General features: G+C 46.4%; 1 protein-coding gene across 1 annotated transcript in view; it reads right to left on the reverse strand.

The window, feature by feature from the left end:
• WDR93 (WD repeat domain 93) overlaps positions 1-12,840 on the reverse strand; it is an 88,697-nt gene that overhangs the window by 71,993 nt on the left and 3,864 nt on the right. Inside the window, exons 3-5 of the mRNA XM_015419243.1 lie at positions 11,395-11,637; positions 7,679-7,861; positions 4,423-4,618 (exon numbers count right to left, since the gene is read on the reverse strand). Coding sequence (XP_015274729.1) covers positions 4,423-4,618; positions 7,679-7,861; positions 11,395-11,637 — 622 coding nt within the window. The remainder of the gene's footprint in view (positions 1-4,422; positions 4,619-7,678; positions 7,862-11,394; positions 11,638-12,840) is intronic.

A 12,840-nucleotide genomic window follows, 5' to 3' on the forward strand; every position in this document is an offset into this window, starting at 1 on the left:
CCCTTCCTCCCTACACATTAGAAAGGAGTAAAACAAACATGAAGCTGTGTGTAGTAATATTGTTATCAATTTTTACAGGAAAGCTTAGGAAAACACCTTCCAACTCCTAATGCATTCACTTCATAGAGAGCTATTGGCCTACAATGTGAAATGGAGAGCATATGTCAGCCAATTTTAAAGTAGGCTTTTGCCACATAAAATCATGGACTGCTTGCTACAAATAGACATTCAATTTATTGGCCTGCTCCTACTTAAGAAATGCAATGGAACTGATAATTCATAGAAGAAAACACCTTCCAACTCTATAAGAACTATAAGATTACTCTTGAGGAAGATAATGAAATGAGTGTAAAAACTGGTGTACTCATTGAGTAATGTGAGGGAAATGCTATACTCTGTTGAGAACATGAATAAGTTGGACTCTGTTTTTATTGTAATATTGAGTAAATGAATTGTTGGACTTTGTTTCTATGTAAAATTTATTAAATGTGTCATTGTTATTGATCGCAGTGAGTTAAAGGCCAGTAAATAGACGGGTGACAGCAACCTTAGGGAGGCCATATATGGGCGCCCATTGCCTCAACCAAAGGCCTGGCATAACAGCTCCATCTTGCAGGTCCTGTGGAATGGAAGAAGCTCCCGCAGGGCCCTGGTCTCAATAGGGAGCATGTTCCACCAGGCTGGGGCCAGGACAGAGTTGAGGCAAGACGGGGATCCTTCGGGCCAGGAACCACCAGGTGTTGATCTTTCAAGCATAACGCTCTTCAAGGTGTATAGGACTGAGGTCTCTTAACTCTGTGCGTTTATAACATTCTTGCTGTGAAGAAGAGGCATGGTATCTCTGCAGATACAAATTCACAGTTTTGAGAATTGCAAAACTGGACAAGATCAGACAAGGAATCTCGAGAGGTTTGTTGTCTTCCTGGAGCATGTATCCAAGATGTGACTGAGAGAATTCCAAGACTGGTCAAAACTTCTGACCGCTACCTGCTCCTGCTGATCCATGTGAGAACAAATGATACAGCCCAAAGATACAGGCATTAGTATATGGGGGTGATACTCTCCTCCGCTTTCCCAGCGCTTCCCTGCCCAGCAACTGACTGCTATCGCGACTTTGACCTTGCCATCTCCAGCTGTAATGAGACGGCTGGGAACCTTAACTGCTTTCCAGCTTTGCCGCTTGTTTTGCTACTTGCTTGCTGCGCGCATGAAAATTAACCATTGGCTTTTGCTTGGGGGGGGTAGTTCGAAATCACTATAAGTCAGAGGCCAATATACTACAGGCCATTCTTGACACAAACTATATACTCGTTCTTTAGTTATGGACTTATCTTCTCAAGAAGCCTGGCTGTGTGTGTGGTGTGACCCTGCTAAGGAACTTGACAGCTTAAAAACTATCTTTTAAGCCCAAGAACATGGAATTCAGAGAAACTTTAATTTAAAACTAAAACTTTTCTTCACTGTAAACAAATGGCTGGGAGGGCGAGGAGAATGGCGGCGAAAAAGAAACTTCCACCAGGAAGTACTACACCAACAACTTCCAGTCAGCCACAGAAAGCGGCCGCAGACTTTCCCAATATGCTTGCCGCAGCACTGCGCCCTCTGCTGGACCAGATGTCTACAATTAATACCAAGCTGGATTCCGTCCAAAAGCAACTTACCCAAATGGGGAAAAAAACCAATAAGACAGATAAAAGGATCGAGAACATCGAAACAAGGACTACTGATAGTAAGCAACAACTAAAAGAAAAGAAAGAAATACGGATAAAAATGAACTACTTCATCTACAGCTTGATAAATCTATGCATGTTTTACGCTTCCTGAACAGTTCCTGAACAGAAGGGAGAAGACATAAAAACAACGTTAAGTGGAGCGATAGCTTCAATTTCAGATCTTAAACAGGAGGATCTACAAAGTGACATGGACTTGGCATACCGTACTTACCCTAATTTTATAAGAAAAAATAAACTGGCTGGCAAAATTTATGTTAAATTACCAAAGAGAACAATGAGAGACAATGTTTTAAAAGCTACTGCGGGGAAAACACTCAAAATCAACAAAGAAGAAATTAAAATTCTGAAATACATTCCATTTGAGATCCAGAAACAAAGACGACAGTATAGACTTAATTCTTTTCCTACAAGACAAAGCAATAACCTACAGATGGAGCTTCCCAGAAGGAATCCTGTTCAAATACAACAAGAAGAAAGTTAAATGACTCTGTCCAAAAAGCCAAAAACTTTTTGAAAAAACAATTGGGAATAGATAAAGACGAGGACCCTAATCTGGAAGAAGGAGAGTAACCCAGTGAGGAAGAATCGGATAATTCTTCAAGTGATTCCAGCAGTTCAATGTCAGAGTCTGAGAAAGGAGTAGCAGTGCCCAAAACTCCAAAAGGGAAGAAGCCCAAGAGATAAACATGTTTTTTTTCTGGATTACAATATTACTTGATTTAAGCATAATTAAGCTTTATTCTGGTTTATTCTCCTTCTGGTTTCTTCTTTCTTCCTTCTGCTAATTACTGTGCCCCAATGCAGCACTATCTGCAACGTCCTGCTCAGAAGGCAGGGCCAGAGAGACTGGGTTCCAGGGGTCAAGCCCCTCCTCTCCGTGACTAAAGAGTCTGCCAGCCCTACCTTCAGAGAGGAGGAGGTATTTCCAGGAGTAAGGAGTCTGAAGAACTGCCCCACTCCTGGACCACCAGAGAACTAGTTCTTATTTCATGATGAATACCCTTTGGACCGGGGTGGCCAAACTTGCTTAACATAAGAACCACATAGAATAAACATCAGATGTTTCAGAGCTACAAGACATGAACAAATATTACACACGAGTTTTTATTGAAAAATATGCAAATTTGCCTTTTATTAACATAAATGAGACTGCCAAAATAAAAACAAAAGGGGTAAAAAGAGATATTGATAACGATATTTATTTGTCTGCTAATGATATTTATTTGTCTAAGAGAGAGAGAGAAAAGAGAAGAAAAGAATGAACAAGTGGAAAGAAAGAGAAAGAGAAACAAAGAAAGCAAATAGATGGGGGAGGGAGGGGAAAGAAAAGAATGGAGAGAAAGAAAGAAAGAAAGAAAGAAAGAAAGAAAGAAAGAAAGAAAGAAAGAAAGAAAGAAAGAAAGAAAGAAAGAAAGAAAATAGATGGGGAAGGGAGGGAGAAATGGAAAAGAAACAGAAAGAGAGCTGGAAAGAAAGCAAATAAATGGGGGGGAGGGAGGAAGGGAGGGAGGGAGAGGAGAAGAAAGCAACTTTAACTTTAAATGTGCTCTCCAACCCCCTCCCCACCCCCACATTAGACAGTTTAGCTTAGAAAAGGGATTTACAGAAACAAATGCCTTTTCCAAGCTGGCAGGTGGGGCTGCAGGGCAGGGGCTTGGAAAATGCCTTTAACTTTAAATGTGTTCTCCAAGCCCCCTGCCTCCATGTCAGTTTGGCTTGGAGAAGGGATTTAAAGAGACAAATGCCTTCTCCAAGCCAAGCCAGTCAGCTGGTGTGGCAGTGGAGCAGAGCTTGGAGAACACATTTAGCTTTAGATGGGGAGGGAGGGGAGAACAAGAGAGAAAGGTGGAAAGAAAGAAAGGTGAAAAGAAAGCAAATAGATGGGGGAGGGAGGGAGGGAGAGGTGGAAAGAAAGCAAGTTTAAATGCCCCATGGTGGCTGGTTTGGGCTAGCTTGGAGAAGGGATTTAAAGAGACAAATGCCTTCTCCAAGCCACCTGGCGGGGGGGGGGACTTTGAGAATGCATTTAAAGTTAAAGTTGCTTTCTTTCTCTACTACCTTTCTACCATCCCAGGCCCCCAGCTCAAGCCTGCCCAGGGAGGGGAACACCGGCTGGGGAATGGAAGACCGATAGTGTGAACTTAGGCAGATCATGAGAGGGAGGGCAGGAAGGGTTGCCTCAGTGCTTAGTTCTTATGGCCCTTTCTTACATGCCCAGGGAAATGCTGATCGCCACTTTGGGGTCAGGAAGCAATTGTTCTCCTAGTCACTTTGGCCAGGGATCCTGGAGGTTTTTGTAATTTTCTAGGAGTGGAATAGCAGTTACTGTGGGTGCTGAGGGGGAGGTATTTGTGACTTTCCTGCATTGTGCAAGGGGTTGGACTAGATGACCCTGGAGGTCCCCTCCAGCTCTATGATTCTATGCCTCCCCTTTGCTTCCCCAGCTGCCCTGCGGGAGCTACACAATATGTGTGAAAGGGTTGCATGTGGCTCCTGAGCCGCAGTTTGGCCACGCATGCTTTGGACTATAATGTATCTTAAATAGAAAACTATCTTTAGATAGATTTTTCCTGATAAAGCATTTTATTTAAAAAAATCCAATTTAAATTTTAAAAATCCAATTTTCATTTTTTTTTTTTAAATTGATTTTTATCCACTCTGCTTCCAAGACAACTAAACTAACACCTACCCATCTCATCCACTGTGCCAAGGACTTGGGAATTATTGTCCAGATCTGAGGCATGGAGAGTACAAATTTCAAGCCTAGCCGTCTCCCAGGCACCAATCTTCTCACAGGTGGCTATGCTGAAGACAGAAAGTCCTGTAGAGAGTCCAATGAAGATGTATTCCCGGGAAGCTGCCAGGCAGTTTGCCCTTCCTACCACCTGGGAAGATAAAAAATTAAGAGAAAACAATGCCTGGCTCAGCAATGTCAATGAACAGACCTGACCCACCCCCCAATGCCCCTTGCTGATTTCTTCCAGCTATGTACAATTATCAGCAGTGGGTCATTGTGCAGAATCAATTCTTGTACAGTCTACTATCTACAGATTTCACTTTCTGTGCTCAGCATTAGGACATGGAGCCTGCCCTCCCCGCAGATACTAGGATATGCTAGCATGGGAAATGTATATTAGCAACATATGTATTCTGTGATTCAACTCTGTATCGTCCCTCCAGAACTTATTAACTGGGTAAGATCCTTTATAAAGAATCATGTACTATAGTAGTTACTAATGGGTTACATTCAGAGAGTTTTCACTACTATCTGATCCTGAAAAATCATTACCAGAATTTATGAACCTTACCACTGAACTTGGGGAGATATCATGATACCACATGTCTCTGGGCGGATCAGTTTCCTCTGATATTCGCAACCTATAACCATTTAATTTTGATGCTGAGTGTGTCAAATATGCAGGCAGTTGGACTAAATGACCCAAGGTCCCTTCCAGCTCTATGTTTCTATGTATTATTTATGTCTTGAGAGATTTCCTCCCAAAATGTATTCAATTTCATAACTTTATTTGTGGTCCCTCAGGCAGGCCTAAGATTGCATATAAAAGGTAAAGGTAAAGGTTCCCTTGCTTGAAAGCCAGTCGAATCCGACTCTAGGGTTGCGGTGCTCATCTCCGTTTCAAAGCCGAAGAGCCAGCACTGTCCGAAGACATTTCCGTGGTCATGTGGCCGGCATGACTAAACACCAAGGTGCATGGAACGCTGTTACCTTCCCACCGAAGTGGTACCTATTTATCTACTTGCAATTTCTTGCTTTCGAACTGCTAGGTTGGCAGGAAAGATTGCATATAAAAAGCTTCAAATACCAGTAGAAGAAGGGGGCTTTAATCTTCCTAATCTGCACTAATATCAGCTAATCTTTCTACTCTCTAATGTGAAATACTGGACTGTAGCTCCTCGGCAGGAAATACCTGAGTGGTCTCACCTAGAAATGGCCCAGTTCTATCCCCTATGTAAGTGGGGAGCTTGGGATATACCCACTTAGATCATTCCCCAGGTATATTATCCTGTAATTGAAGTTGCTAGGTTGGGCTGGCCAGATGGGTGGTGCTCAGTCAGCCTTTGACCCATTCACAAACAAGAATCTAACTATTTGAATAAATCCTAAAATTAATAGGGAACAGGGGTATTATTTAACTAACGTATATCCTGCCTTTCTCTCAATGGGGTCCCAAAACAGCTTGCATCATTCTCCTCTCCTTTGTTTTATCCTTACAACAACCTTGTGAGGTAGGTTAGGCTGAGAGTATGAGATGGGCTCAAGGTCACCCAGTAAGCTTCCGCAGCAAAGTGGGGATTCAAACCCAGTTCTTCCAGATCCTAGTCCGTAACCACTATACCACTCTGGCTCTTCTATGTCTAATGGTCTAACATTCCTATCTCAGTTAATGGGACCAAATGATAATTTCAAGCCCTTCAACACTCTGAGCACAGAATTCTATCTCTCAGCTACAGCTAATCAGCAATATATTCAGTTACGATGTTTTCTGAACTTTGTTTTGGTCCTGGCAATGTTCCCTCTAAACTGTTGACTGTTGTGAGCAAAAATTCTACTTTGTGAGCCAAAAACTTTACAAGCATAAAAGTTGTAAGCAAGCCTAGTTTTTTAAAATGTATTTCAGTTTGGAAATGGAAAGAAATGGAAAGAAAGGGAGAGAAATGGAAAGAGAAATGGAAAGAAAGGGAGAAAAAACAGAAAGAGAAGGAAAGAAAGGGGAAAAGGGAAAGAAAGGAAAGAAACGAAGAGAAAGGGACAGAAAGGGAGAGAAAGAAATGGACAGAAAGGGAGAGAAAGAAAGGGAAAGAAAGAAAAGAAATAGCTTTTTCAAGAACCAACACCAATTCGAACTCTGAAGAGGTGAGTTCACCGGCTTCCGGCTGAAACCGCGGCTTGCAAACAGTATTTAAAGAAACCACATCTTTCCCCCCTCCACTGGAAATAATGGAGGACGGGGGCACCTTCTTCTGGGCCCCACAGAATTGGACCCCCTGTTCCAATCTTTTTGAAACTTGGGGGGGGGGTTCCTAAGGAGAGGCACCAGCAGATATGCTGCAAATCTGGTGCCTGTACTTCAAAAAACAGGCCCCAGAACCCCAGATACCCCTACATCGATTCTCCATTATAGCCTATTGAGACCATTACAGTCATTGTTCCCCATAGTCTATAGTAGAGATGTTCCCTTTAAAAGCTTTTTGCAAGCTGCACTGTTCACTTGTGGTGCAGTTTACTGGCAGCCCCAGTGTGGAAACAAACAAACAAAAAAAGCATTGCAGAGAGGGCTGAAAGAGCTCACAGGTACTCGCCAAACTAATGCAACAACAGAGGCCCAATAAGAAAGTGTTGTGGGGGAGAAAAAGCAGAACACACATTCACACGGATGCTGTGAGACAAGTCCATTCCCTCTGGGGCCAGGAGGGCCACAAAGTTTTCCAAGTGGTTCTTTCCCCTCTTCCTCCAGCAAGCACTTCTTATCCAAGCCTGCTTCCTTTTTTTAAATAAAATTTTTATTGCTTTTCTTACTACACACTACAAACTAGGACTACAAAACTAAAACTACAAAGAGAGTAACAAGGCACTTTGATAAGTTATTCAAATGCTTTGGATATATGTCTACATGTTAAAGATTATATTCAAGTCTTTAAATTGTATTAAAAGTGTTCAAATAGAAAAGACATAAAAGTATTTTTGGTATTAAATCACATCTGGATATTACTACGATAGTAGTACTATCCAGGGAGGGGAATGTCTGAGAGGAACGGGAGAGGCGGGGCCTCATAGCCATAAACCGCCATAAACGGAGACACTCCAGTGGATGAATGACAGGCATTATTATAACAAAATTCAGCCAGAGGGAGGAGCCCCTCCCAATTGTCCTGCTGGAAGTTACTGAAACATCTGAGGTACTGTGTTCCAGTGTTTGGTTTACCCGTTCCATTTGACCATCGGTCTCGGGATGGTAAGTGCTACTGAGCCCGCGCTCAACCCCCAAAAGTTTCAGCAGCTCCCCCCAGAACTTGGAAACAAATTGCGAGCCGCGGTTGGAGATTATCTTCCATGGTAAAGTATGGAGCTGGAAGACATGTTGCAGGAGCTTTAGCAAGTAGACGTGCTGTTGGAAGCGATTTAAAAGGAACAGAATGAGCCTGTTTCAAAAACAAGTCAACCACCACCCAAATCACAGTTTTCCCCTTGCTGGGGCGTAAGTCCGTGATGAAATCCATGGGGATCACTTCCCACGGTCTGCCGGGGGTGGGAAGAGGTTGCAACAAACTGGGGGGCTTCCCAGGGTGGGATTTGCACGTCATGATTGCCCTGGCGGGTGGGCTAGGCAAGGCACAGAGTATCCAAAAACACAGGCAGAGGTCAGGGCACCAGAGAGGCAGAGAAACAAAAGCACAGTCCAAAATATCAGGTCACTTGCACAGTCTAAGGTTTACTGGAGATTTGCAGTCAGAGGTGTAAAGCCGAAAGCCGTTGTCCAGAGTCAGGTTACACATTCCAGGGTCAGGGAGCCAGAAGAACGATGTCACGCAGTCCAGAGTCAATAGCCGAGGGAGGCAAGCAGAGAGTCAGGAAACAGGATGCAAGGTCTGAGGTGCAGTGATTTAATCATGCGATCAGTTGCCAGCACGAATTGGATGAAGAGAGCTGCCTTAAAAGCCCGTTCCTCGTGTCACTAATTACCGGCTGATTACAGAGTCCTGGCTCCAGTCAATACTTGGGACTCAGAGGACGCCTCCCACGCATGCGTGCTTCCCTACGCTGGGTTGTCAAGTCCCGTCTCCTTTGGTCTCGTAAACAAGCTACAGTAGGGGGCAGGAATTAGGGGGCATGGAGCTTGTGCTCTGCTCTGCAGGAGCGGCTCCAGGTGTGAACCCTTCTGGTAGCCAGTGTTCATCCTCTGCAAGACTTAGGTTTTGTACTTCCAGGGGTGCAGGGAGCTCGTTCTTGGGTGTTGAAGGTACAGAGTCCCCGGGATCAGGGTCCACTGGGTCGGGCGACACGGTGGGCGGCATGGTGGGCATGACATTGCACATAATGCAAGTTTGGCACGACTTAACAAACAGGGAAAGATCCTTGCGCATTCCAGGCCACCACTATCTCTGCAGCAAATGCAAGGATTTGAGAAACCCCAAGTGTCCTGCCAACTTAGTTCCATGCACTGTAGACATAATTTCTCCCCGCAACGGCAGAGGTACAAACAGTTTAGAAGCTCGGTACCAACACCCATTCGCCCGCTCCTCCACCTCATCCTCTTTGCTCAACTAGAGACGGTCAGCATCGGAAAGGGCAGAGGCAAATTTCACTTCCCATTTAGCGGCAGGGGAAGAAAAGGGTTGGGATTTCGCTTGGCTGCGTGTCATCACACACACCCCAATTGTGACGGCGTGAACATGGAATCGAGTACCCCCTCCCACTGACTGTCATGCAGTGGGAGGCAGGATAGCGCATTCACCAGAGAGTTTGACTTCCCTGGGAAGTGGTGAAGGGTGAAGTTAAACTTGGAAAAGAAATCAGCCCACCGAAGTTGCTTAGTATTCAGATTTCGGGTCGTTCGCATGACCTCCAGGTTTTTATGATCAGTCCACAGCTCAAATGGCACCCGCACCCCCTCCAACCAGTGGCGCCAAGTAGAGAGTGCCAACTTAATAGCCCCTGCCTCCTTGTCCCAAACTGACCAATTCCGTTCAGTGTCATTAAATTTGCGAGAGACATAAGCCAGGGGGTGAAGCTTCCCATCCTCCCCCTCCTGGAGAATCGCCCCACCCATGGCAACATCAGAAGCGTCGACTTGCAGAATAAATTTTTTCAGTTCATTTGGGTGGGCCAATACAGGTTCCGATGTAAACAGTGCTTTGAGGCGGTCAAACGCCTCCTGACATTCGTTAGTCCAGATCAACTTGGCCTCAAGGCGTGTGCAATCCGGCCCCTTCCCCTTGGTTCTAAGTAGATCCGTGAGCAGTAAGCTCACCTGGGCGAAGTTTGCTAAAAATGACTTGTAGAAATTCACGAATCCTAAGAACACTTGCAGTTGCCTCCAGGTTTGAGGGGGCTCCCACCCCACCACTTCCCAAACCTTAGTTTGGTGTAGTGGTTAAGTGCGCGGACTCTAATCTGGGAGAACCGGGTTTGATTCCCCACTCCTCCACTTGCACCTGCTGATGTGACCTTGGGTCAGTCACAAGCTCTGGCACAGCTGTCCTTGAAAAAGAGCAGTTTGTGTCAGAGCTCTCTCAGCCCCACCCACCTCACAGGGTGTCTGTTGTGGGGAGGGGAAGGGAGAGGAGTTTGTAAGCCGCTCTGAGACTCCAAGTGAAGGGCGGGGTATAAATCCAATCTCTTCTCTCTCTTCTTCTTCTTCTTCTTAGCAGGGTCCATCTCCAAACCCCTCTGTAAAATGTGGCATCCCAGGAAATCAATTTCTGAACAGTGAAACTCGCACTTAGATAATTTGGCAAACAGTTTATGCTTGTGCAACGTTTGTAGGACCTCTCGCACCAGCTTGATGTGCGCTGGTTTATCAGTGGAATAAATCAGGATATCACACCTTTGAACAAGTGCTTGTGCAACACTTCATTTATGAGGTTCATGAAGACCCCTGGGGTCCCTTGAAGTCTGAATGGCATCACCCTGTACTCAAACTGTCGCAACGGAGTGTTAAATGCAGTCTTATACCCGTCTCCGGCTTTTATGCGGACACGAAAGTAAGCATCTCTGAGATCAAGCTTAGAAAAAATCTTCCCCTTAGCCACTTCAGCTAGGAGGTCCTTCATAAGTGGCAGGGGGTATGCATTGGTGGTGGAAACAGCATTCACGCCCTGGTAATCCATACACAATGTCAAACCCCCCATCCTTTTTTCCCCAGAATATAACTGGAGCTGCAAAAGGGGAGGACGCAGGGCAAATAAAGCCTCACGCCAAGTTCTTGTCGATGAACTTGCGCAATTCCTCTTTCTCTTGAGGGCTCATTGCATACAATTTACCTTTGGGCAATTTCTTGTCTGGGAGTAACTCAATGGCACAGTATGAGTGTCTGTGAGGGGGCAATTCGTCTGCCTCCTCTTCTTCGAACACTCAAGCAAGATCACGATACTCCACTGGGACAGAGTTCAGCTCCTCAGTCGCCAAGCAAGCTCATAGCGGCACGTCTGGAGGTGGGGGCCCCCCACGACTTTTCCCAAACGTGAGCATTTGGGAAAAATGAACTTCACCACCCCCTCATCCAACAAAACGTATGGTGATCATGGAGCCATGGGCTACCCAGTACCATGGGGAACTGGGCATCAGAGGTGATAACAAAAGTTCTGTGTTCCCAGTGAGCCCTGGTTCCCATTCTTAAATGCACAGTCTCGTACTTACAAGGCTCTTTCATAGCTGACCCATCCATCTGGATAAATACAATGGGGTCTGCCAGCTGGACCACTTTCGCCCCCAACCCCGTTACTAATGAGGGATTAATTAAGTCACGGCCACAACCTGAGTCTATTAGGGCTCGTAGTCTTACGTGGGTACCCAGCTCTGGGTTTTGGATAGTCACTGTGACAAAAAAGAGAGAGGGATATCCACTCACCGTTTTTGGTGCCTTGGGATTCGGGACCTGCTGCTCCGTGCCACTTAGTGCAGGTCCATCTCATTTCCCACTGGCTGATCCTCTTCCTCGCTGGACAAATCCGGGTTCTCCTCTGGAACGCTGGCTTGAAGGGTTTTTTGGTTCTTTGGTTTGATCGGGGTCTTCTTCGTTGGGGTGTCTACCCACCGCTTTTCCAGGGCCTTCTTCACTGCTCCCTGGGTTCCCACTCCCGGGCAGGAGGCTGCAAAGTGGACCGCCAAGCTGCATTTCAGGCACAGACCTTGCTTCCTGCATTGGTCCCGCACCCCGTCCTTCTTTGGGAGAGGGGTTTTAGGCTTTGGAAACAGTAAGATAGTCTTAACCACAGAGGTGGCATTGTCGATCTTGATGGTCCTCAGCCGCGAATCCACACATTCAGGGATACTGGGTAAACACTATGCAAGACCGTCTCTCTGACCTCAGGGTATAGTCCCAGTCGGTATGGTTCCGCCAGTACCTCATCCGTCAGTGTTGTGCAAGTGTTGTGCAGACTCCGCTGTCTCATCGCTCAGCCGGGATGTGATGTAATCCACCCAAAGCTCCTCAGTAGGAAACAGGTGACCCCAGTTCATCACGAACTTCTGGGCATGGACCACAAAGAAGGGGAGTTTCTCAGGTGTTCCATCAAAAGTAGCATCCAACGGCTCAGTGCGGGGATGCACATCTTGACCCGGTTGGGCCGGCACCACGTTCCCGGGAGATCCCCGGGGAGGGTTTCTCCGGGGGGGTGGCTGTCCTGGCACCTGGGCTTGCAAGGGGGCTGCCTGGGCTTTCTCTGGGGCCGCTAGCTGCACCGGCCCCGGCATTGCAATTCCTGCTACACTGCCCCAGCTACCATAGACACTTGAAGGAGTCTTCAACCATCTGCAGCACCTGGTCGAAACCCTGCTCCAGCAAATCCAGTCGGGTACCTATGAATTCCTCATGGTCTCCTTCCTCTCCCATGGCCCCTCCGACTTCCATTGTATAGCCTTTGGCTCAGGGAGGGGGCTCGACACAGACCTCCATTCCATACTCCTCTGATCTAGATGGTCTGTCATAACGACTTTCCCTATGCAGACCCGCGGGTGAATATAAACTCTAAGTCTCGTGTTATATAAATTTACTTTTTTGCATGACTTTTTGAGCACTTGTGGTCTGCGTTATTTGCACAGTGCTTGCTTGCTTTCTGAGTACAGCTCCCAGCCCCACCAGGCAGACAGAGCACGGTAAGGCCAGCTGGCAGCTCACAAGAGCACCAGACCAGCAGCCCACTGAGCCACTGAGCCAACCCCACCCTGACATAAAGCAGGGCAGCAAGGCCTGAGAGGGTGCCAGCAGCACGCGGAACCAACATGACAACCCAGCCCATACCTGAAGCAGGGTGCCAGATCTTCTATCTGGGGGTGGGGCCAGCTGGGGAGAGTCAAGGGGAAGGAGCAGGAGGGCATGGGAAGGAACTGGGGGAAGATAAAAGGAGGCAGGCTGGGCAGGTCGAG

Source organism: Gekko japonicus, unplaced genomic scaffold (assembly GCF_001447785.1).
Source record: "Gekko japonicus isolate JY-2015 unplaced genomic scaffold, Gekko_japonicus_V1.1 scaffold111, whole genome shotgun sequence".
Lineage (NCBI taxonomy): Eukaryota > Metazoa > Chordata > Lepidosauria > Squamata > Gekkonidae > Gekko > Gekko japonicus.